This window comes from Pseudophryne corroboree, chromosome 7 (genome assembly GCF_028390025.1).
Source record: "Pseudophryne corroboree isolate aPseCor3 chromosome 7, aPseCor3.hap2, whole genome shotgun sequence".
NCBI classification, from domain to species: Eukaryota; Metazoa; Chordata; class Amphibia; order Anura; family Myobatrachidae; genus Pseudophryne; species Pseudophryne corroboree.
Window position 1 is genome coordinate 438,327,483 of NC_086450.1, and position 23,772 is coordinate 438,351,254.

The 23,772-nt window shown below is 48.2% G+C and overlaps 2 protein-coding genes, 1 long non-coding RNA gene and 2 other non-coding genes across 9 annotated transcripts in view; 2 read left to right on the forward strand and 3 right to left on the reverse strand.

The window, feature by feature from the left end:
- Positions 1–15,693, forward strand: part of RAB26 (RAB26, member RAS oncogene family) — a 481,534-nt gene extending 465,841 nt beyond the window's left edge. For both annotated transcript variants that reach the window (XM_063934909.1, XM_063934908.1), the window contains one exon: positions 14,490–15,693. In XM_063934909.1, coding sequence (XP_063790979.1) covers positions 14,490–14,592 — 103 coding nt within the window. In that variant the 3' untranslated portion in view covers positions 14,593–15,693. The remainder of the gene's footprint in view (positions 1–14,489) is intronic.
- LOC134945547 (uncharacterized) lies at positions 15,694–21,116 on the reverse strand. 2 transcript variants are annotated; one of them, XR_010182129.1, is made up of 6 exons: positions 21,050–21,116; positions 20,350–20,434; positions 20,089–20,155; positions 18,774–18,833; positions 18,520–18,582; positions 15,694–15,847 (listed from the first exon to the last, which is right to left on the reverse strand). It is a non-coding gene; the product is annotated as an uncharacterized LOC134945547 (long non-coding RNA). The 2 variants fall into 2 exon arrangements; XR_010182128.1 differs by lacking the exon at positions 21,050–21,116 and adding an exon at positions 20,928–21,029.
- LOC134946962 (small nucleolar RNA SNORD60) lies at positions 18,652–18,734 on the reverse strand. The gene has a single exon (XR_010182502.1). It is a non-coding gene; the product is annotated as a small nucleolar RNA SNORD60 (small nucleolar RNA).
- On the reverse strand, positions 20,228–20,310 carry LOC134946963 (small nucleolar RNA SNORD60). Its single transcript, XR_010182503.1, has one exon. It is a non-coding gene; the product is annotated as a small nucleolar RNA SNORD60 (small nucleolar RNA).
- The window catches only part of TRAF7 (TNF receptor associated factor 7), a 130,331-nt gene continuing 127,604 nt past the window's right edge, over positions 21,046–23,772 (forward strand). For 2 of the 3 annotated variants that reach the window (XM_063934903.1, XM_063934905.1), the window contains exon 1: positions 21,050–21,398. The gene's annotated coding sequence lies outside the window, so the exon portion shown is untranslated. Of the gene's footprint in view, positions 21,399–23,772 lie in introns of all 3 variants that reach the window. The other variant, XM_063934901.1, reaches the window with a different exon arrangement.

Here is a 23,772-nt window from a genome sequence, read left to right on the forward strand (position 1 = left end):
TAATCAAAGTACCCCTTTTACAGAAGGGGGTAGTATTCCACACTATATTGTGGTACTGAAGCCAACCGGCTCGGTGAGATCTGAAATATTTGAACACTTACATACAAGCGTTCAAATCAAGATGGAGTCACTCGGAGCAGTGATAGCGAACCAGGAAGAAGGGGACGGTATGGTGTCACTGGATATCAGGGACGCTTACCTACAGGTCCAAATTTGCCCTTCTCACCAAGGGTACTTCAGGTTCCTGGTACAGAACTGTCACTATCAGTTCAGACGCTGCCGTTTGGATTGTCCACGGCGCCCCGGGTCTTTACCAAGGTAATGGCCGGAATGATGAATTTTCTTAAAAGAAACATGGACGCTTTCCTGATAAGGGCAAGGTCCAGAGAACAGTTGGAGGTCGGAGTAGCACTATCTTAAGTAGTGCTACGACAGCACGAGTGGATTCTAAATATTCCAAAATCGCAGCTTTTTCCGACGACACGTCTACTGTTCCTAGGGATGATTCTGGACACAGTCCAGAAAAACGTGTTTCTCCCAGTGGAGAAAGCCAGGGAGTTATCCGAGATAATCGGGATCCTCCTAAAACCAGGAAAAGTGTCAGTGCATCATTGCACAAGAGTCCTGGTAAAAATGGTGGCTTATTACGAAGCAATTCCATTCGGCAGATTTCCCGCAAGAACTCTTCAATGGGATCTGCTGGACAAATGGTCCGGATCGCATCCTCAGATGCATCAGCGGATAACCCTATATCCAAGGACAAGGGTGTCTCTCCTGTGGTGATTACAGAGTGCTCATCTTCTAGAGGGCCGCAGATTCGGCATTCAGGATTGGATGCCGGTGACCACGGAGGCCAGCCTGAGAGGCTGGGGAACAGTCACACAAGGAAAAAATTTCCAGGAAGTGTGATTAAGTCTGGAGAATTCTCTCCGCATAAATAAGCTTAGAGCAAATATATAATGCTCCAAACTTAGCAAGACCTCTGCTTCAAGGTCAGCCGGTATTGATCCAGTGGGATAACATCACGGCAGTCGCCCACGTAAACAGAAAGGGCGGCACAAGAAGCAGGAGGGCAGTGTCAAAACTGCAAGGATTTTTCGCTAGGCGGAAAATCATGTGATAGCACTGTCAGCAGTGTTCTTTCCGGGAGTGGACGACTGGGAAGCAGACTTCCTCAGCAGGCATTACCTCCACCCGGGAGAGTGGAAACTTCATAGGGAAGTTTTTTAGCATGATTGTGGACCGTTGGCAAAGACCAAAGGTGGACATGATGGCGTCCCGCCCGAACAAAAAACGGGACAGGTATTCCGCCAGGTCTTGAGACCTTCAGGCGATAGCTGTGGATGTTCTGGTAACACCGTGGGTGTACCAGTCAGTGTATGTGTTCCCTCCTCTGTTTCTCATAACCAAGGTATTGAGAATTATAAGACATAGAGGAGTATGAACTATACTAGTGGCTCCGGATGGGCCAAGAGGGACTTGGTACCCGGAACTTCAAGAGATGCTCACAGAGGACTAAGGGCCTGGGGAGCTAAGATGGGACTTGCTTCAGCAAGTACCATGTATATTCCAAGATTTACCGCGGCTGCGTGTGACGGCATGGCGGTTGAATGCCGGATCCTGAAGGGAAAAGACATTCCATAAGAGGTCATACCTACCTTGGTTAAAGCCAGGAAGGAGGTGACCGCACAACGTCATCACCACATGTGGTGAAAATATGTTGCGTGGGTAAGGCCAGGAAGGCTCCACGAAGGAAATTCAACTAGGTCGATTTCTGCACTTCCTGAAAACAGGAGTGTTTTGAGCCTCAAATTGGGGTTCATTAAGATTTAAATTTCGGCCCTGTAGATTTTCTTCCAGAAAAAAATTGACTTCAGTTCCTGAAGTCCAGATTATAAAGGGTGTATTGCATATACAGTTTTTTTGTGCCTCTAGGGGCACCGTGAGATCTCAACATAGTGTTGGGATTCCTTAAAATCATATTGGTTTGAACCGCTCAAATCTGTGGATTTGAAATATCTCGCATGGAAAGTGACCATGCTGTTGACCAATATCTCACATGGAAAGTGACCATGTTGTTAGCCCTGGCCTCGGCCAGGCGATTGTCAGAATGGGCGGCTGTGTCTTACAAAAGCCCATATTATAATTTTCCATTTGAACAGGGCAGAACTGGGACTCGTCTCCAGTTTCTTCCTAAAGGGGTGTCAGCGTTTTCACCTGAAACAACCTATTGTGGTGCCTGAGGCTACTGGGGACTTGGAGGACTCCAAGTTACTAGACGTTGTCAGGGCCCTAAAAATAATATATATATATATATATATATATATATATATAGTTAGGACGGCTTGCTTTTATATTGTATGCACCCAACAAGCTGGGTGCGTCTGCTTCTAAGCAGTCTATTGCACGCTGGATTTGTAGTACAATTCAGCTTGCACATTCTGTGGCAGGCCTGTCACAGTCGAAATATGTAGATGCCATTCCACAAGGAAGGTGGCATTCATCCTGGGCGGCTGCCCGAGGAGTCTCGGCATTATAACTTTGTCGAGCAGTTACGTAGTCAAGGGAGAACACGTTTGTAAAATTTTACAAATTTGATACTCTGGCTAAAGAGGACCTGGAGTTCTCTCATTCGGTGCTGCAGAGTCATCCGCACTCTCCCGCCCGTTTGGGAGCTTTGGTATAATCCCCATGGTCCTGACGGAGTCCCCAGCATCCACTAGGACGTTAGAGAAAATAAGATTTTACTTACCGATAAATCTATTTCTCGTAGTCCGTAGTGGATGCTGGGCGCCCATCCCAAGTGCGGATTGTCTGCAATGTTTGTACATAGTTATTGTTACAAAAAAATCGGGTTATTACTATTGTTGTGAGCCATCTTCTTAGAGGCTACTTCGTTTTGTTATCATACTGTTAACTGGGTTCAGATCACAAGTTGTACGGTGTGATTGGTGTGGCTGGTATGAGTCTTACCCGGGATTCAAGATCCTTCCTTATTGTGTACGCTCGTCCGGGCACAGTACCTAACTGAAGCCTGGAGGAGGGTCATAGGGGGAGGAGCCAGTACACACCATGTGACCTAAAGAGCTTTTTAGATGTGCCCTGTCTCCTGCGGAGCCCGCTATTCCCCATGGTCCTGACGGAGTCCCCAGCATCCACTACGGACTACGAGAAATAGATTTATCGGTAAGTAAAATCTTATTTTTTGTAACAATAACTATGTACAGGTATTGCAGACAATCCGCACTTGGGATGGGCGCCCAGCATCCACTACGGACTACGAGAAATAGAATTACCGGTGAGTAAATTTTTATTTTCTCTGACGTCCTAGTGGATGCTGGGGACTCCGTAAGGACCATGGGGATTATACCAAAGCTCCCAAACGGGCGGGAGAGTGCGGCTGACTCTGCAGCACCGAATGAGAGAATTCCAGGTCCTCCTCAGCCAGGGTATCAAATTTGTAGAATTTTGCAAACGTGTTTGCCCCCGACCAAGTAGCTGCTCGGCAAAGTTGTAAAGCCGAGACCCCTCGGGCAGCCGCCCAAGATGAGCCCACCTTCCGTGTGGAATGGGCTTTTACAGATTTAGGCTGCGGTAAGCCTACCGCAGAATGCGCCAGCTGAATAGTGCTACAAATCCAGCGCGCAATAGACTGCTTAGAAGCAGGAGCACCCAGCTTAGCGGGTGCATACAGGATAAACAGCGAGTCAGTCTTTCTGACTCCAGCTGTCCTGGAAATATAAATTTTTAGGGCCCTGACTACGTCCAGCAACTTGGAATCCTCCAAGTCCCTAGTAGCCGCAGGCACCACAATAGGTTGGTTCAAGTGAAAAGCTGTGACCACCTTTGGGAGAAACTGAGGACGAGTCCTCAATTCTGCCCTATCCATATGGAAAATCAGATAAGGGCTTTTACAAGACAAAGCCGCCAATTCTGAAACCCGCCTGGCCGACGCCAAGGCCAACAGCATGACCACTTTCCACGTGAGATATTTTAAATCCACAGTCTTAAGTGGTTCGAACCAATGTGATTTTAGGAATGCCAAAACCACATTGAGATCCCAAGGTGCCACTGGGGGCACAAAAGTAGGCTGAATATGCAGTACTCCTTTGACAAAAGTCTGAACTTCGGGTAGTGAAGCCAGTTCTTTTTGGAAGAAAATCGACAGAGCCGAAATCTGGACCTTTATGGACCCCAATTTGAGGCCCAACGTCACCCCTGCTTGCAGGAAGTGCAGGAATCGACCCAGTTGAAATTCCTCCGTCGGGGCCTTCATGGCCTCACACCAAGCAACATATTTTCGCCAAATGCGGTGATAATGTCTTGCGGTGACATCCTTCTTGGCTTTGATCAGGGTAGGGATGACTTCCTCCGGAATACCCTTTTCCTTCAGGATCCGGTGTTCAACCGCCATGCCGTCAAACGCAGCCGCGGTAAGTCTTGGAACAGACAGGGTCCCTGCTGCAGCAGGTCTTGTCTGAGCGGCAGAGGCCAAGGGTCCTCTGTAAGCATCTCTTGAAGTTCCGGGTACCAAGCTCTTCTTGGCCAATCCGGAACCACGAGTATGGTTTTCACTCCTCTCCTTCTTATTATTCTCAGTACCTTGGGTATGAGAGGTAGAGGAGGAAACACATAAACCGACTGGTACACCCATGGTGTCACCAGAGCGTCCACCGCTATCGCCTGAGGGTCTCTTGACCGGGCGCAATATCTTTTCAACTTCTTGTTGAGGCGGGACGCCATCATGTCTACCTGTGGTTTTTCCCACCGGTTGACCAGCATTTGGAAGACTTCTGGATGAAGTCCCCATTCTCCCGGCTGGAGGTCGTGCCTGCTGAGGAAGTCTGCTTCCCAGTTGTCCACTCCCGGAATGAACACTGCCGTCAGTGCTAACACATGATTCTCTGCCCATCTGAGAATCCTTGTGGCTTCTGCCATCGCCATCCTGCTTCTTGTGCCGCCCTGTCTGTTTACATGGGCGACCGCCGTGATGTTGTCTGACTGGATCAGTACCGGCTGGTTTTGAAGCAGGGGTCTTGCCTGGCTTAGGGCATTGTAAATGGCCCTTAGCTCCAGGATATTTATGTGAAGAGAAATCTCCTGATTTGACCACAGTCCTTGGAAATTTCTTCCCTTTGTGACTGCCCCCCAGCCCCGAAAGGCTGGCATCCGTGGTCACCAGGACCCAGTCCTGTATTCCGAATCTGCGGCCCTCTAGTAGATGAGCCCTCTGCAGCCACCACAGCAGCGACACCCTGGTTCTGGCCGACAGGGTTATCCGCTGTTGCATCTGGAGATGGGACCCGGACCATTTGTCCAACAGGTCCCACTGGAACGTCCTTGCGTGGAACCTTCCGAATGGAATTGCTTCGTACGAAGCTACCATTTTTCCCAGGACTCGTGTGCATTGATGTACCGACACTTTTCCTGGTTTTATGATGTCTCTGACCAGAGAAGACAATTCCTCGGCTTTTTCCAGTGGAAGAAACACTCTTTTTCTGGTCTGTGTCCAGAATCATTCCCAGGAACAGAAGACGTGTCGTCGGGACCAGCTGTGACTTTGGAATGTTTAGAATCCAGCCGTGCTGTTGTAGCACTTCCTGAGAAAGTGCCACCCCCACTATTAACTGTTCTTTGGACCTCGCCTTTATCAGGAGATCGTCCAAGTACGGGATAATTAAAACTCCCTTCTTGCGAAGGAGTATCATCATTTCGGCCATTACCTTGGTAAAGACCCTCGGTGCCGTGGATAATCCGAACGGCAGCGTCTGGAACTGATAGTGACAGTCCTGTACCACAAATCTGAGGTACTCCTGGTGCGGAGGGTAAATGGGGACATGCAGGTACGCATCCTTGATGTCCAGGGATACCATGTAATACCCCTCCTCCAGGCTCGCAATAACCGCCCTGAGCGATTCCATCTTGAACTTGAACCTTTTGATACAAGTGTTCAAGGTTTTTAAATTTAAGATGGGTCTCACCGAACCGTCCGGTTTCGGTACCACAAACATTGTGGAGTAGTAACCCTTTCCTTGCTGTAGGAGGGGTACCTTGACGATCACTTTCTGTGAATACAGCTTTTTGAATAGCCACCAACACTGCCTCCCTGGCAGAGGGAGTTGCCGGCAAGGCAGATTTTAGGAAACGGCGGGGGGAAGACGTCTCGAATTTTAGCCTGTACCCCTGAGATACTACTTGAAGGACCCAGGGATCCACTTGTGAGAGAGCCCACTGTGCGCTGAAAAACCTGAGACGTGCCCCCACCGTTCCCGATTCCGCCTGAGCAGCCCCAGCGTCATGCTGTGGACTTACCGGACGCAGGGGAGGACTTCTGCTCCTGGGAACTAGCTGTGTGCTGCAGCTTTTTCCCCCTTCCTCTGCCCCTCGGCAGAAAGGATGAGCCTCTAGCCCGCTTATTTTTCTGGGACTGTACCTGATAATACGGTGCTTTCTTTTGCTGTGGGGTAGCCTGTGGCAAAAAAGTCGATTTCCCAGCAGTAGTTGTGGAAACGAGGTCTGAAAGACCTTCCCCAAAAAGTTCCACCCCTTTATAGGGTAAAACTTCCATGTGCCGCTTGGAGTCGGCATCACCTGACCATTGCCTAGTCCATAACCCCCGTCTGGCGGCAATGGACATAGCGCTTATTTTTGATGCCAGCCGGCAAATATCCCTCTGTGCATCACACATGTATAAGACCGCGTCTTTTATATGGTCAATCGTGTTTTCCGACAGGGAGTCTGACCACGCAGCAGCAGCACTGCACATCCAAGCTGATGCAATAGCGGGTCTCAATATAATGCCAGTGTGTGTGTATATAGCTTTTAGGGTACTTTCCAGCTTTCTATCAGCAGGTTCTTTTAGGGCGGCCGTATCCGGAGACGGTAGTGCCACCTTCTTTGATAAGCGTGTCAATGCTTTATCTACCCTAGGGGGTGTTTCCCAGCGTGACCTATCCTCTGGCGGGAAAGAATACGCAGCCATTAATCATTTAGAAATGATCAATTTCTTATCTGGGGAAGTCCACGCTTCCTCACACACCTCATTTAATTCGTCAGATGCAGGAAAAACTACTGGTAGTTTTTTCTCACCAAATATAATACCCTTTTTTTTTTTTTGTGGTACCTGGGGTATCATCAGAAATGTGTAAAACATTTTTCATAGCCTCAATCATATAACGGGTGGATCTATTGGAGGGTACACTCGTCTCATCATCGTCGACACTGGAGTCGGTATCCGTGTCGACAAATGTATCTGTCATCTGAGGTAGCGGGCGTTTTATAGCCCCTGATGACATTTGAGACGCTTGGACAGGCACAAGCTGAGTAGTCGGCTGTCCTATGTCGTCAAACCTTTTATGTAAGGAGCTGACACTGTCACGTAATTCCTTCCATAAGTCCATCCACACTGGTGTCGACCCCGCAGGGGGTGACATCACATTCACAGGCATTTGCTCCGCCTCCACATCATTATCCTCATCATACATGTCGACACAGCAGTACCGACACACAGCAGATGCTCTTACAGAGGACAGGACCCCACAAAGGCCTTTGGGGAGACAGAGGGAGAGTATGCCAGCACACACCAGGGCGCTATATAACACAGGGATATCACTATACAGAGTGTTTTCCCCTATAGCTGCCTATAATATATATATATATACTGCGCCTAAATTGTGCCCCCCCTCTCTTTTTTACCCTTTCTGTAGTGCAGGACTGCAGGGGAGAGCCAGGGAGCTTCCTTCCAGCGAAGCTGTGAGGGAATAATGGCGCCAGTGTGCTGAGGGAGTTGGCTCTGCCCCTTTTTCGGCAGGCTTTCTCCCGCTATTTTATCGTTTCTGGCAGGGGTTAATATACACCTATATAGCCTCTGGGGCTATATATGGTGTTAGTTTTGCCAGCCAAGGTGTTATTATTGCTGCTCAGGGCGCCCCCTCCCAGCGCCCTGCACCCATCAGTGACCGCAGTGTGTGGTGTGCATGAGGAGCAATGGCGCACAGCTGCAGTGCTGTGCGCTACCTTGGAGAAGACAGAAGTCTTCAGCCGCCGATTTTCCGGACCATCTTGTTTCTGGCTCTGTAAGGGGGACGGCGGTGCAGCTCCGGGAACGGACGACGAGGTCGGGTCCTGTGTTCGATCCCTCTGGAGCTAATGGTGTCCAGTATCCTAAGAAGCCCAAGCTACCACCACTTAGGTAGGTTCGCTTCTTCTCCCCTTAGTCCCTCGTTGCAGTGAGCCTGTTGCCAGCAGGTCTCACTGAAAATAAAAAACCTAAACTATACTTTCTTCTAGGAGCTCAGGAGAGCCCCTAGTGTGCATCCAGCTCAGCCGGGCACAGAAATCTAACTGGAGGAGGGTCATAGGGGGAGGAGCCAGTGCACACCAGATAGTCCTAAATCTTTCTTAGATGTGCCCAGTCTCCTGCGGAGCCGTCTATTCCCCATGGTCCTTACGGAGTACCCAGCATCCACTAGGACGTCAGAGAAACCTAAATAATAAGAATTTACTTACCGATAATTCTATTTCTCATAGTCCGTAGTGGATGCTGGGGACTCCGTAAGGACCATGGGGAATAGCGGCTCCGCAGGAGACTGGGCACATCTAAAGAAAGCTTTAGGACTATCTGGTGTGCACTGGCTCCTCCCCCTATGACCCTCCTCCAAGCCTCAGTTAGGATACTGTGCCCGGACGAGCGTACACAATAAGGAAGGATTTTGAATCCCGGGTAAGACTCCTCATACCAGCCACACCAATCACACCGTATAACCTGTGATCTGAACCCAGTTAACAGCATGATAACAGAGGAGCCTCTGAAAGATGGCTCACAACAATAATAACCCGATTTTTGTAACAATAACTATGTACAAGTATTGCAGACAATCCGCACTTGGGATGGGCGCCCAGCATCCACTACGGACTATGAGAAATAGAATTATCGGTAAGTAAATTCTTATTTTCTCTAACGTCCTAAGTGGATGCTGGGGACTCCGTAAGGACCATGGGGATTATACCAAAGCTCCCAAACGGGCGGGAGAGTGCGGATGACTCTGCAGCACCAAATGAGAGAACTCCAGGTCCTCCTCAGCCAGGATATCAATTTTGTAGAATTTTACAAACGTATTTGCTCCTGACCAAGTAGCTGCTCGGCAAAGTTGTAAAGCCGAGACCCCTCGGGCAGCCGCCCAAGATGAGCCCACCTTCCTTTTGGAGTGGGCATTTACAGATTTTTGGCTGTGGCAGGCCTGCCACAGAATGTGCAAGCTGAATTGTACTACAAATCCAACGAGCAATAGTCTGCTTAGAAGCAGGAGCACCCAGCTTGTTGGGTGCATACAGGATAAACAGCGAGTCAGATTTCCTGACTCCAGCCGTCCTGGAAACATATATTTTCAGGGCACTGACAACGTCTAGCAACTTGGAGGCCTCCAAGTCCCTAGTAGCCGCAGTCACCACCAATAGGTTGGTTCAGGTGAAACGCTGAAACCACCTTGGGGAGAAACTGAGGACGAGTCCTCAATTCCGCCCTGTCCGAATGGAAAATCAGATAAGGGCTTTTTCAGGATAAAGCCGCCAATTCTGACACGCGCCTGGCCCAGGCCAGGGCCAACAGCATGACCACTTTTCATGTGAGATATTTTAACTCCACAGATTTAAGTGGTTCAAACCAATGTGACTTTTGGAACCCAAAACTACATTGAGATCCCAAAGTGCCACTGGAGACACAAAAGGAGGCTGTATATGCAGTACCCCTTTTACAAACGTCTGAACTTCAGGGACTGAAGCTAGTTCTTTTTGGAAGAAAATTGACAGGGCCGAAATTTGAACCTTAATGGACCCCAATTTCAGGCCCATAGACACTCCTGTTTGCAGGAAATGTAGGAATCGACCCAGTTGAATTTCCTCCGTCGGGCCTTACTGGCCTCGCACCACGCAACATATTTTCGCCAATTGCGGTGATAATGTTTTTGCGGTTACATCCTTCCTGGCTTTGATCAGGATAGTGATGACTTCATCCGGAATGCCTTTTTTCCTTCAGGATCCGGCGTTCAACCGCCATGCCGTCAAACGCAGCCGCGGTAAGTCTTGGAACAGACAGGGTCCTTGCTGGAGCAGGTCCCTTCTTAGAGGTAGAGGCCACGGATCCTCCGTGAGCATCTCTTGAAGTTCCGGTTACCAAGTCCTTCTTGGCCAATCCGGAACCACGAATATAGAGCTTACTCCTCTCCATCTTATCAATCTCAGTACCTTGGGTATGAGAGGCAGAGGAGGGAACACATACCCTGACTGGTACACCCACGGTGTTACCAGAGCGTCTACAGCTTATTGCCTGAGGGTCCCTGGACCTGGCGCAATACCTGTCGAGTTTTTAATCATGTGGAAGACTTCTGGGTGAAGTCCCCACTCTCCCGGGTGGAGGTCGTGCTGAGGAAGTCTGCTTCCCAGTTGTCCACTCCCGGAATGAATACTGCTGACAGTGCTATCACATGATTTTCCGCCCAGCGAAGAATCCTTGCAGCTTCTGCCATTGCCCTCCTGCTTCTTGTGCCACCCTGTCTGTTTACGTGGGTGACTGCCGTGATGTTGTCCGACTGGATCAACACCGGCTGACCTTGAAGCAGAGGTCTTGCTAAGCTTAGAGCATTGTAAATGTCCCTTAGCTTCAGGATATTTATGTGAAGTGATGTCTCCAGGCTTGACCATAAGCCCTGGATATTCCTTCCCTGTGTGACTGCTCCCCAGCCTCGCAGGCTGGCATCCGTGGTCACCAGGACCCAGTCCTGAATGCCTAATCTGCGGCCCTCTAGAAGATGAGCACTCTGCAACCACCACAGGAGGGACACCCTTGTCCTTGGTGACAGGGTTATCCGCTGATGCATCTGAAGATGCGACCCGGACCATTTGTCCAGCAGGTCCCACTGGAAAGTCGAATGGGATTGCTTCGTAGGAAGCCACCATTTTACCCAGAACCCTTGTGCATTGATGCACTGAGACTTGGCTCGGTTTTAGGAGGTTCCTGACTAGCTCGGATAACTCCCTGGCTTTCTCCTCCGGGAGAAACACCTTTTTCTGGACTGTGTCCAGGATCATCCCTAGGAACAGAAGACACGTCGTCGGAACCAGGTGCGATTTTGGAATATTGAGAATCCAATCGTGCTGCCGCAACACTACCTGAGATAGTGCTACACCGACCTCCAACTGTTCCCTGGATCTTACCCTTATCAGGGAATTGTCCAAGTAAGGGATAACTAAAATTCCCTTCCTTCGAAGGAATATCATAATTTCGGCCATTACCTTGGTAAAGACCCGGGGTGCCGTGGACCATCCATACGGCAGCGTCTGAACTGATAGTGACAGTTCTGTACCATAAACCTGAGGTACCCTTGGTGAGAAGGGTACATTTTGACATGAAGGTAAGCATCCTTGATGTCCCGAGACATCATGTAGTCCCCTTCTTCCAGGTTCGCAATCACTGCTCTGAGTGACTCAATCTTGAATTTGAACCTCTGTATGTAAGTGTTCAAAGATTTTAGATTTAGAATCGGTCTCACCGAGCCGTCCGGCTTCGGTACCACAACAGTGTGGAATAATACCCCGTTCCATGTTGCAGGAGGGGTATCTTGATTATCACCTGCTGGGAATACAGCTTGTGAATGGCTTCCAAAACTGTCTCCCTGTCAGAAGGAGACATCGGTAAAGCCGACTTTAGGAAACGGCGAGGGGGAGACGTCTCGAATTCTAATTTGTACCCCTGAGATATCACCTGAAGGATCCAGGGGTCTACTTGCGAGTGAGCCCACTGCGCGCTGAAATTCATTGAGACGGGCCCCCCACCGTGCCTGATTCTGCTTGTAAAGCCCCAGCGTATACTGAGGGCTTGGCAGAGGCGGGAGAGGGTTTCTGTTCCTGGGAACTGGCTGATTTCTGCAGCCTTTTTCCTCTCCCTCTGTCACGGGGCAGAAATGAGGAACCTTTTGCCCGCTTGTCCACGAAAAGACTGCGCCTGATAATACGGCGTCTTCTCATGTTGAGAGGCGACCTGGGGTACAAACGTGGAATTCCCAGCTGTTGCCGTGGCCACCAGGTCTGAAAGACCGACCCCAAATAACTCCTCCCCTTAATAAAGCAATACTTCCAAATGCCGTTTGGAATACGCATCACCTGACCACTGACGTGTCCATAACCCTCTACTGGTAGAAATGGACAACGCGCTTAGACTTGATGCCAGTCGGCAAATATTCCGCTGTGCATCACGCATATATAGAAATGCATCTTTTAAATGCACTATAGGCAAAAATATACTGTCCCTATCTAGGGTATCAATATTTTCAGTTAGGGAATCCTACCACGCCAACCCCGCACTGCACATCCAGGCTGAGGCGATTGCTGGTCGCAGTATAACACCAGTATGTGTGTAAATACCTTTTAGGATACCCTCCTGCTTTCTATCAGCAGGATCCTTAAGGGCGGCCATCTCAGGCGAAGGTAGAGCCCTTACAAGCGTGTGAGCGCTTTATCCACCCTAGGGGGTGTTTCCCAACGCACCCTAACCTCTGGCGGGAAAGGATATAATGCCAATAACATTTTAGAAATTATCAGTTGTTATCGGGGGAAACCCACGCATCATCACACACCTCATTTAATTTCTCAGATTCAGGAAAACTACAGGTAGTTTTTCCTCACCGAACATAATACCCCTTTTTGGTGGTACTCGTATTATCAGAAATGTGTAAAACATTTTTCATTGCCTCAATCATGTAACGTGTGGCCCTACTGGAAGTCACATTCGTCTCTTCACCGTCGACACTGGAGTCAGTATCCGTGTCGGCGTCTATATCTGCCATCTGAGGTAACGGGCGCTTTAGAGCCCCTGACGGCCTATGAGACGTCTGGACAGGCACAAGCTGAGTAGCCGGCTGTCTCATGTCAACCACTGTCTTTTATACAGAGCTGACACTGTCACGTAATTCCTTCCAACAGTTCATCCACTCAGGTGTCGACCCCCTAGGGGGTGACATCACTATAACAGGCAATCTGCTCCGTCTCCACATCATTTTTCTCCTCATACATGTCGACACAAAAGTACCGACATACAGCACACACACAGGGAATGCTCTGATAGAGGACAGGACCCCACTAGCCCTTTGGGGAGACAGAGGGAGAGTTTGCCAGCACACACCAGAGAGCGCGCGCTATATATATATATATATATATATATATATACACATATATACAGGGATAACCTTATATAAGTGTTTTTCCCCTTATAGCTGCTGTATAGTTAATACTGCGCCTAATTAGTGCCCCCTCTCTTTTTTAACCCTTTCTGTAGTGTAGTGACTGCAGGGGAGAGCCAGGGAGCTTCCCTCCAACGGAGCTGTGAGGGAAAATGGCGCCAGTGTGCTGAGGAGATAAGGCTGCCGATAAGGGGGCAGAACCTATCACCCGTTTTTCTATGTATTCTGGCAGGCCCAGGAGCTATATATGATGCATTTTTTGCCATCCAAGGTGTTTTTATTGCGTCTCAGGGCGCCCCCCCCCCCCAGCGCCCTGCACCCTCAGTGACCGGTGTGAAGTGTGCTGAGAGCAATGGCGCACAGCTGCAGTGCTGTGCGCTACCTTGTTGAAGACAGGACGTCTTCTGCCGCCGATTTTCCGGACCTCTTCTGCCTCTGTAAGGGGGCCGGCGGCGCGGCTCTGGGACCCATCCAAGCTGGGCCTGTGATCGTCCCTCTGGAGCTAATGTCCAGTAGCCTAAGAAGCCCAATCCACTCTGCACGCAGGTGAGTTCGCTTCTTCTCCCCTTAGTCCCTCGATGCAGTGAGCCTGTTGCCAGCAGGTCTCACTGAAAATAAAAAACTTAAACTAAAACTTTCACTAAGAAGCTCAGGAGAGCCCCTAGTGTGCACCCTTCTCGTTCGGGCACAGAGATCTAACTGAGGCTTGGAGGAGGGTCATAGGGGGGAGGAGCCAGTGCACACCAGATAGTCCTAAAGCTTTCTTTAGATGTGCCCAGTCTCCTGCGGAGCCGCTATTCCCCATGGTCCTTACGGAGTCCCCAGCATCCACTTAGGACGTTAGAGTAATACTTTCTTTCTAGGAGCTCAGGAGAGCCCCTAGTGTGCATCCAGCTCAGCCGGGCACAAGAATCTAACTGAGGTCTGGAGGAGGGTCTTAGTGGGAGGAGCCAGTGCACACCAGGTAGTCCTAAAGCTTTCTTTAGTTGTGCCCAGTCTCCTGTGGAGCCGCTAATCCCCATGGTCCTTACGGAGTCCCAGCATCCACTTAGGACGTCAGAGAAATATAAGGAGCAATCACCAATTGCAAATGGTCATAGACTGGTGAGCCAAGCAGCATGTCCCATCGCAGAAAGAGGAGCAAGGCTACGTGTACCTCAATCAATTTGATTTAACCATCTCTAGACACAAGCAGATATACTATAATGGCAGCACCAGGGAAACTTTGCACTACACTAAACCGCTTTGTCTTTGCAGAGAGCTCAAACACCGGTCCATGAAGCTGCCCAACGAACCAAAATTTAAACTCCACGATTACGTCAAGAAAGAAGTAAAGGGCTCAGGCTGCTGTAAATCCTGATCCGACTGCTGCCTGGAAAGATTACCAGCTTGGTATCTGTACAAAAGACGGAGGAGAACATTCAGCATTTCCACAGGGGCTGCTCCAGAGCCTATCTGACACCACCCCTACCATTGTGGAAGAGCATTATCTGTGCATGTCTGTGTTTGTATCTGTGAGGGTAGCAATCCAATATTTAACAAAAGGACATCTAAATCACAAGAGCCAAGCCCTATTATACACACAGTCTATGCCCTGATGTAGGAAGACCATTTGGGCCTGTTGCATGTTCCAAACTACAGAATCTTTCATCTTCTGAACATTCCCACTTTGAGCATGCATCAGTGTGTTTGGAAGTCCTCTCCGAGCAGTGTTATTGTGCAAGGATATCTAGTGTTGCAAATGTCTATATCTGACTGTCCTAAGGGAGAGGTCTGCAAGAACTTGAGAAACTCACAATGAATGTAAATACAGGGAGTTTGCCTCACAAAATGCACTGACTATAATCAGGGACCAGTTGCTCATGCTTGCAAGAATTCTCTCAGATAAGTCAGCTTAAAGCACATCTCCCGTCCATCTGCTGAAGGTTAAGCTGTCCTTTTGACCTCCACATTTGCGGCTTGCAGCATTTTCTATTTCACCATTTTAGCCAGATGACAAAACACGCAAATTGAGCTTGGTGTTCCAGCGTAACAAGTACAGACTACAATCCCACTAGCTAATGTAGTGTAGCCTTTACCCTGGCCATGTACAGTCCATTAATTCACTGCAATCATGGCTCTAAGCCTGGTTTTAAGAAGGGACAATTATCTTGGTAGCCTTCCCTGCTTCAAGACAGGCCCTTAATAAAATCCATGCTTTATACACAGTACTCATCCTAAACTTACTGAGGGCTGGACCACCGCCTGACTTGTCTACATGAAGAGGTAGCTTTTCATCTTAAACACCACACCCAACAAGGACAGGGTAATCCTGAGTAGACAGGGTGTTTATTCCAGAAACTGATTGCGAGAACAGAGACCGCTCTACCTGCTCCCTGTCCTATAGTGCTGACATTTTAAATATTGTTTAATGTATTATTTTGTAAGACATTCCAACAAAAATAAAATGGTTGTGCTTAAATGGTGTCTGAACAGTGTTTTATTTAGATTTATAAAAAAACAGAAGTAGACAGCACCATCGCGTAAGTGCCAGCATTCCAACAGAATCTTCCCTTGGCCCACACAGAATGTGATCCCAATCGTACACAGCCATTCCTCAGCAGACTCTTCCCAGCCTAGAAGAGAATAATTAAAACCTGGTAAGTTACTGGGCAGCAAAAGAGTTGTACCGGCCAGCTCCTACTTAAGGGTACAATGAAACTGTTCACAATGGGTAACACTAGTTCAAGAATTACATTTTAGGACTAGATCTGAGTACACACTATTTGAATATTGGCCAAGCCACAATCAATCACAGCAGCCATTGTATAGTGGGCACACCAATTTATTTGAATTGTATGGTTACATCAGATGGTTCCTGTAACATGTCCTTGGACAGTGTGTGCAGCATGATCAATAGTTACTTTGTAGCTGCCCATTTCTAGGTCATTCAGTGTACCTGGCATTAGAGGGCCTGTTATACCCCTTTTACATGTTTCTGTGGGAGACCAGCAGATCTTTACACTAAAGCAGCTACAAACCATAAGCTACAGGTACACCACCGATTTTCCGGCAACCGATGATCCGGAACTTCTTTTAATCCGGACAATTTTGATTTGTCCGGATTAAAGGGTGTTAGGGACATCCTTTAATCCGGAACATTTTCTGCGCATGGGCGTAACACACAATACGCGCAAGTTTCAGTGGGTACAGCTTCCACAGACACTGCAGGTGACACAGCAAGCATCAGTGGGGCTGTTATGGCGTCCAAGGTCACGGCAAGTACCGCACAAGGGCAGAACACACAACCTGAGCCCTGTTTTGCTTATAAACAGTTTTGCATACACTACTGTGTTTATTCATTAATATTATACTGTAGCATATATTTTACAATTTATTGCTTTAGAAATGTTCTGGAGCTGCAAAATTAGTTTCCGTTAATCCGGCAAAATCGATAATCCAGCACAGCACTGGAACAGAGGATGCCAGAAAATCGGTGGTGTACCTGTAATACCTCTCACTATAAGATCTGCTGTTACAGCAGGTCTGCCACAACTGGACTACCCTATGTCACTCTGCTACACTTTCATCGCACTGGGGGCAGTAGGATTCCTGGAGCACACAATAAGTTTGGCCACCCAAACTCAGGCAAGGGATGCTGGAATCACACCTCCATCAGCACACAAGGATGACAGCCAGAGCCATACAATCCATAATGGCAGGATTGCACCCAAGTCCATGCATGCATTGGTTTGACCAGATTAAGTGGTGGGAGAGAAGATTACTTCGGAACATGTAATTCCTTTGTAATAAAGGACAATTTAGAAACCGCCATGTACATGGTCAGTGTGCAGTTTGCCAAGCATTAAAGGTGAACCCCAATATGACTGCAGTTTGGCAGAGCTTCCGATAGAACATATCATCAATTGCACTTAGTGCCCAGATGAGGTGTCAGAAAGTGTTGATGCATCAGCAGCGGCTTCAACTACAGCATTCAGGTCACAACCCTGGCCAGCCGAGCAGACCAATCACACAAAACCCAGGCGGCAAGACACCATTTCTATACTACCAGTATGTTCTGCAACTTATTCCAATACGAGGCTGACCACTATCAAGACAGTGTACTAGATGGCCCTGGCTGTCAGTCTTCTATGCTGTGTTGTATACAGGATGGTATACTGATCCAGATAGATTGCAAAAGGTACTAAGGGGTCTGGGAGGCTTTATGTTTTAGACAGGTCTACCTATAGCAGCCACCATTTTGGGACATGAATTTGCATTACTGATACAGGTGTATGCCATAGGCTAGGGCCACACAACAGCTGAATGGGACCCACTTTTGGGGGGGGGGGGAGGTAGTGTGCACACTGAGCCTGTGCTGCAGGATGCCGCAGAACAGGATCCGGCCAATGACACAGGATTTCAATAGAACAGAGCCGCACTGTGTGAACACATACACTGAAAGCCCACCATCCAGCTCAACCAGTTTAATCCAGCCTCAGGACTGCTGCACATGTGGGCACCTGCATAGGCACCCACACATGCAATAGTCCCACCGCTGGACAAGGGTTAAAGAATTGCATTTCCATTACCAATGCAGCCACAGCTGTACAGGCTCTATGCCTGCTGAAATGGTTTGCTGCAGTGAGGCATGTGATCAGCCCAGAAACTCCCTGCCACATGCAATAGAATCCATTTTAAGCTTCCAACTCCCTTACAAATCCCTCACCCACTCCTCTCCCTTTACACTTTCACCTGTCCTCTTCGCTCTGCTAATGCACACCCGCTCCTGCCTACAGATTACTTCCACCCACTCCTACCTTCAAGATTTTGCATGTGCTGCTCCCTTTCTCTGGAATTCTCTCCCTTCCTCAGACTCTACAAAACTTAACGGGCTCTCAAGACCCACTTCTTCACCAGACCCAACCACATGTCCTCCACACTGTCTAATCCATCTTTCATCTCTGTCCATCTACCCCTCCTTCAGAATGTAAGCTCTCACGAGTAGGACCCTCTTTCCTCGTGTGCTTAACCTTTTCTTACTTTCATAATCTTCAACTGCACCAAATACAGCAGTCCTCTGATACTTATGTCAGTGTCATCTGTTGCTGCTATGTTCATTAACACTGTACTTTTCCTATATTGTCTTCAACTGCAAGTTACAGTTTTCCCATTTTATTATTTGTTTATGTACTCTGTAAATGGGCACTACGGAACCCTTGTGGCACCAAACTGTAATAGCCTGTTCAGGAAAGTACAAGAAAACTAAGCTGGTAAAGGACATCCACATAATCCCCTTCTTACTTACCACTTTCCTCTAGCTCTGCACACCATGCTGCAGACCCCACTTACAGAATCAGTCAGTTCACACCTGTGAAGAAACAAGCCATTTAGTGTGTAGCCAGCCCAGCAGCAGATGCTGCACTTTCCGCATATACAGCTGCCTCAGCCTGAAGAGTAAAATCAGGGGACTGTTCTTACAGTCTCATACGAGGTGTCAGAATTGTAGGTACATCACAGGCAGCACCAATACTAGCCATCACCAAGGAGAAGCGCACTTACCGCTCATGGAGGATCCACACGGCTTCTACATGAACACAACTCCAAATACAGCTATTCTGCCTTGGGGAGGAAACAGACGTCAGTACACCCATTCCATCATAATGATCAGCTTAGTGCAGCAGACAGCACATGTGAGCCCCTACAAGATACACTGGGGGGAAGAGATATATTGTACAACACTGCCACAGCTCCCTTATAAAGCAACTGGAAGCAATTCAATTGCTTGAGTCAATGGGCGCAAGTGCCGCTGGGGCTGTTATTGCTACTCTCACCCTCAAGGGGAGCGTGACCAATACTTTGCAAGGGATTAGCCACTCGACATGGCTAATCACAGTGCACTGAGCAGCCAGTAGCACAAACAATTGAATATCATCTGCACAATTGAAAATAGTCTGTCACTTTAGATGGGTACTGCAGGCATGAGAAATGCAAATTCCCCTTGTACTTATTATATGGAAAGCATGAATTGGCTTACAAAAGCAGTAATTCTGCATTAAAAAGGAAGACACAAGTATGGGACTACACCAGGCATTCCCAACCACAGTCCTCAAGGCACACTAACAGTGCAGGTTTTAGTGATATCCAGGCTTCAGCACAGGTGACTTAATAGCTCAGTTATTTTGATTTAAGCATCTGTGCTTAGTCTGGATATCACTAAAACCTGCACTGTTGGTGTGCCTTGAGGACAGTGGTTGGGAATGCCTGGACTACAGTCCCCCAAAATCAGCTCACAGTGGGGCAGATGTACTAAGCCTGGAGAAGTGATAAAGCAGTGATAAGTGCAAGATAACACACCAGCCAATCAGCTCCTAATTGTCAATTTACATGTTAGAGCCGATTGGCTGGTGCATTGTTATCACCTTCCACTTATCCAAGATTAATACATCTGTCCCAGTATATGAAAACTGCTCTTGTGGAAACTCCAACACTACATTTCCAGCACTGGACATGATTAGGGGACTATTGGTCTACTCAGACCCCACACATTGCAGGTTTTGCATGTAACCCAGCAGATGCACAGGTGTAATAATTACTCACACATTTAAAAGGGTCCACAGGTGGAGTTAATTATTTCACTTGTGATTCTGTGAGGAGACCTGGAAAACCTGCACTGTGTGGGGTCCTGAGGACAGAGTTTGAGAACCTGTGGTCTAGAAGAGGCCCACCAAGCAGTAATAAAGGCTTTAGATACAGGATAACCATAACACTTACATCACCATGAGGACCTGTACAAACCCCTGGGATATGGTGTAATTTCAGGCAACTAAGCAGAGGACACCTACTTCCTTTAGTGACATCTTCTTCCATTACTTACCAAGTTCCTCTAGCTCCACCAGTGCGCTGCAGACACACATAGCCGGACACCAGGTCACCAGCAGCACCTATAAGGAAAACAGGCCATGGTTAGTGTGTAGCCAGCCCAGCAGCAGATGCTGCACATTCTGCTTATACAGCTGCCTCAGCCCAAAGAGCAAAATCAGGGGACTGTTCTTACAGTCTCATACGAGGTGTCAGAATTGTAAGTACATCACCGGCAGTGCCAATACTAGCCAGCGCCAAGGAGAAGCGCACTTACCACTCAGGGAGGATCAATGGCATCACCAAAAAGCTCCCCACAACTTCTACATGGACACACAACTCCGGATGCATGCATGTACCACCTGGGAAGAAAACTCGTATTATACACAGAATGTATAGTATATACACAGAGCTGCCACATGTTCTGGTTCCTGCATAATGATCAGCTTGGAGCAGTAGAGCCCCACACTGGGGGAACAGGAGTATGCACATACTGGAAAGGGAGCAGGGGACACCATAGCAGCAGGAAAAATAATAATAATATATAAATATAATATAATATAATATATACACACAAATGCAACTGGCACACAACAGGGCTAAGGCTGCATTTATAAGAGACATGCACAGGACTTTAGTGTGTGTAAAAGTACCCAAAATCACTATACATTAAATTAAAGCCCGGATGCACACGTCTGGCTGCACTATAAGTCCCAGCAATCACATCTACAGGAGTGGACGCAACCACGTGTCTTGTGAGAATGGGGCAGCATGGACCCGGAACGCACAATGATAACGCAACAGCAGGAGCGGCCACATCACACGCACACATCAGCCGTTTATGGCCGCCATTACCTCATCAGTTCCCTCATCTGTAACCACCACGAACACTGCCGGGGAGAGAGAGAACTCCAACCACCCCGCACCCACAATATATAGAGATACACAGCGGCGCTTCTATTGGGCCACGCACTCACGTGGTTGCAAAGGAGCAAATCACAGGCTGTTACTCTCCCTCAGGCGGATCCGTGCAGTGAGGGGGGGCGTTCGGAGCCCCGCCCCATAATGGCGTGGAGTGATTGGCGGCGGGGGAGATGGAGCCAGGTGATTGGCTTTCAGCTGCAAGAAGCGGGGGCTGCTAGGAGTTGTAGTTTGAAGTGTGAGAACAGCAGGAAGCGGACAGTCGGGCTTAGAGCCAGATGGACTACAAGAACCAGCATGCTATAAGGCGGCGACGAGAGGGATGTCCCGGAATGTGGCTGCGCCGGGAGGAGGGGCCCGGGCGCTGTTACTGAGGAAGCCGGAAACCGGCATGTCTGCGGTCTGGTGAGTATAACGGGGAGAGCTGGGGCCGCTCATATCGCGTCTGCAGATCATCTCCTGCTGTGGGATAGATGTACGAAGTATTGATGAGAGCGGAGAAACCATGGCAACCAGTCAGCTCTGGAGTTACCATTTATCAAGTGCAGGCTATAACCGTATACCTTATGGTTGTACCTTATACGCAGCAGCGGATTGTATGCTATGGCACACATCGCCACTCTCATCATTGCTTCATACATCTGCCTACAGTACTGTGCCGTGTATATCATCCCCTGGTGTAACAGTACGGTGCCGTGTATATCATCCCCTGGTGAAACAGTACGGTGCCGTGTATATCATCCCCTGGTGTAACAGTACGGTGCCGTGTATATCATCCCCTGGTGAAACAGTACGGTGCCGTGTATATCATCCCCTGGTGAAACAGTACGGTGCCGTTATATCATCCCCTGGTGAAACAGTGCGGTGCCGTGTATATCATCCCCTGGTGTAACAGTACGGTGCCGTGTATATCATCCCCTGGTGTAACAGTACGGTGCCGTGTATATCATCCCCTGGTGTAACAGTACGGTGCCGTGTATATCATCCCCTGGTGAAACAGTACGGTGCCGTGTATATCATCCCCTGGTGTAACCGTACTGTGCCTTGTATATCATCCCCCGATATACAGTATTTTGCTGTGTAAATCCTCACGCTGCATACAGTATGTTGCCGTATACAGTATATCATCACCTGGTATCCAGTACAGTGCTGTGTATATCATTACTGACGGGGTAATTCAGACCTGATCGTTCGCTAGCTGCTTTTTGCAGTCCTGCGTTCACATATTCGCCGCCCACCGGGGAGTGTATTTTCGCTTTGCAGTGTGCGAATGCATGTGCAGCCGAGTGGTACAAAAATATCTTGTGCAGTTTCTGAGTAGCCCAGGACTTACTCAGCCGCTGCGATCACTTCAGCCTGTCAGGTCCCGGAATTGACGTCAGACACCCGCCCTGCAAACGCTTTGACACGCCTGCGTTTTCCCAACCACTCCCAGAAAACAGTCAGTTGCCACCCACAAACACCTTCTTCCTGTCAATCTCCTTGCGATTGGCTGTGCAAATGGATACTTCGTAAAATCCATCGCACAGCAACAATCCGCTTTGTACCCGTGCGACGCGCCTGCGCGTTGTGCATACGCATGCGCAGTTCTAACCTGATCGCAGCGCTGCAAAAAATGTTAGCGAGCCATCAGGTCTGAATTACCCCCTGAGTACAACAGTATGGCGCTGTGTATATTAGTGTATAGTATGGTGCTGTGTATATTATTATTATTACCAGTTATTTATATAGCGTATACATATTCCGCAGCGCTGTACAGAGAATATTTGCCCATTCACATCAGTCCCTGCCCCAGTGGAGCTTACACTCTATATTCCCTATCACATGTACACGCACACACATTCACGCTAGGTTTAATTTTGTTGGGAGCCAATTAACCTACCAGTATATTTTTGGAATGTGGGAGGAAACCGGAGTACCCGGAGGAAACCCACGCAAGTACGGGGAGAATATACAAACTCCACACAGGGCCATGGTGGGAATTGAACCCATGACCTCAGTGCTGTGAGGCAGTAATGCTAACCATTACACCATCCGTACTGCCTATATCATTACAGAGTATAACAGTACGGTGCTGTGTATACCATTACTGAGTATAACAGTACGGTGCTGTGTATATTAGTGTACAGTGTGGTACTGTGTATATCATTACTGAGTATAAGTGTACCGTGCTGTGTATATTAGTGTACAATATGGTGCTGTGTATATCATTACTGAGTATAATAGTAAAGTGCTGTGTATATCATCACCCGATATACAGTATGGTGGTATGTATATCATTACCCTGTATACAGTATCGTGCCGTATATGTCATCCCCTGGTGTAGCAGTACGGAGACGTGTATATCATCCCCTGGTATAACAGTATAGTGCTGTGTATATCATCCCCTGGTTTAACAGTATAATGCTGTGTATATCATCCCCTGGTATAACAGTATAGTCCTGTGTATATCATCACCTGATATAACAGTACGGTGCTGTGTATATTAGTGTACAGTATTGTGCGGTGTATAGCATTACTCAGTATAACTGTACGGTGCTGTGTACGTTAGTGTACAGTATGGTGCGGTGTATAGCATTACTGAGTATAACAGTACGGTGCTGTGTACATTAGTGTACAGTATGGTGCGGTGTATAACATTACTGAGTATAACAGTACGGTGCTGTGTATATTAGTGTACAGTATGGTGCTGTGTATAGCATTGCTGAGTTTAACAGGACGGTGCTGTGTATATTAGTGTACAGTATGGTGCGGTGTATAACATTACTGAGTATAACAG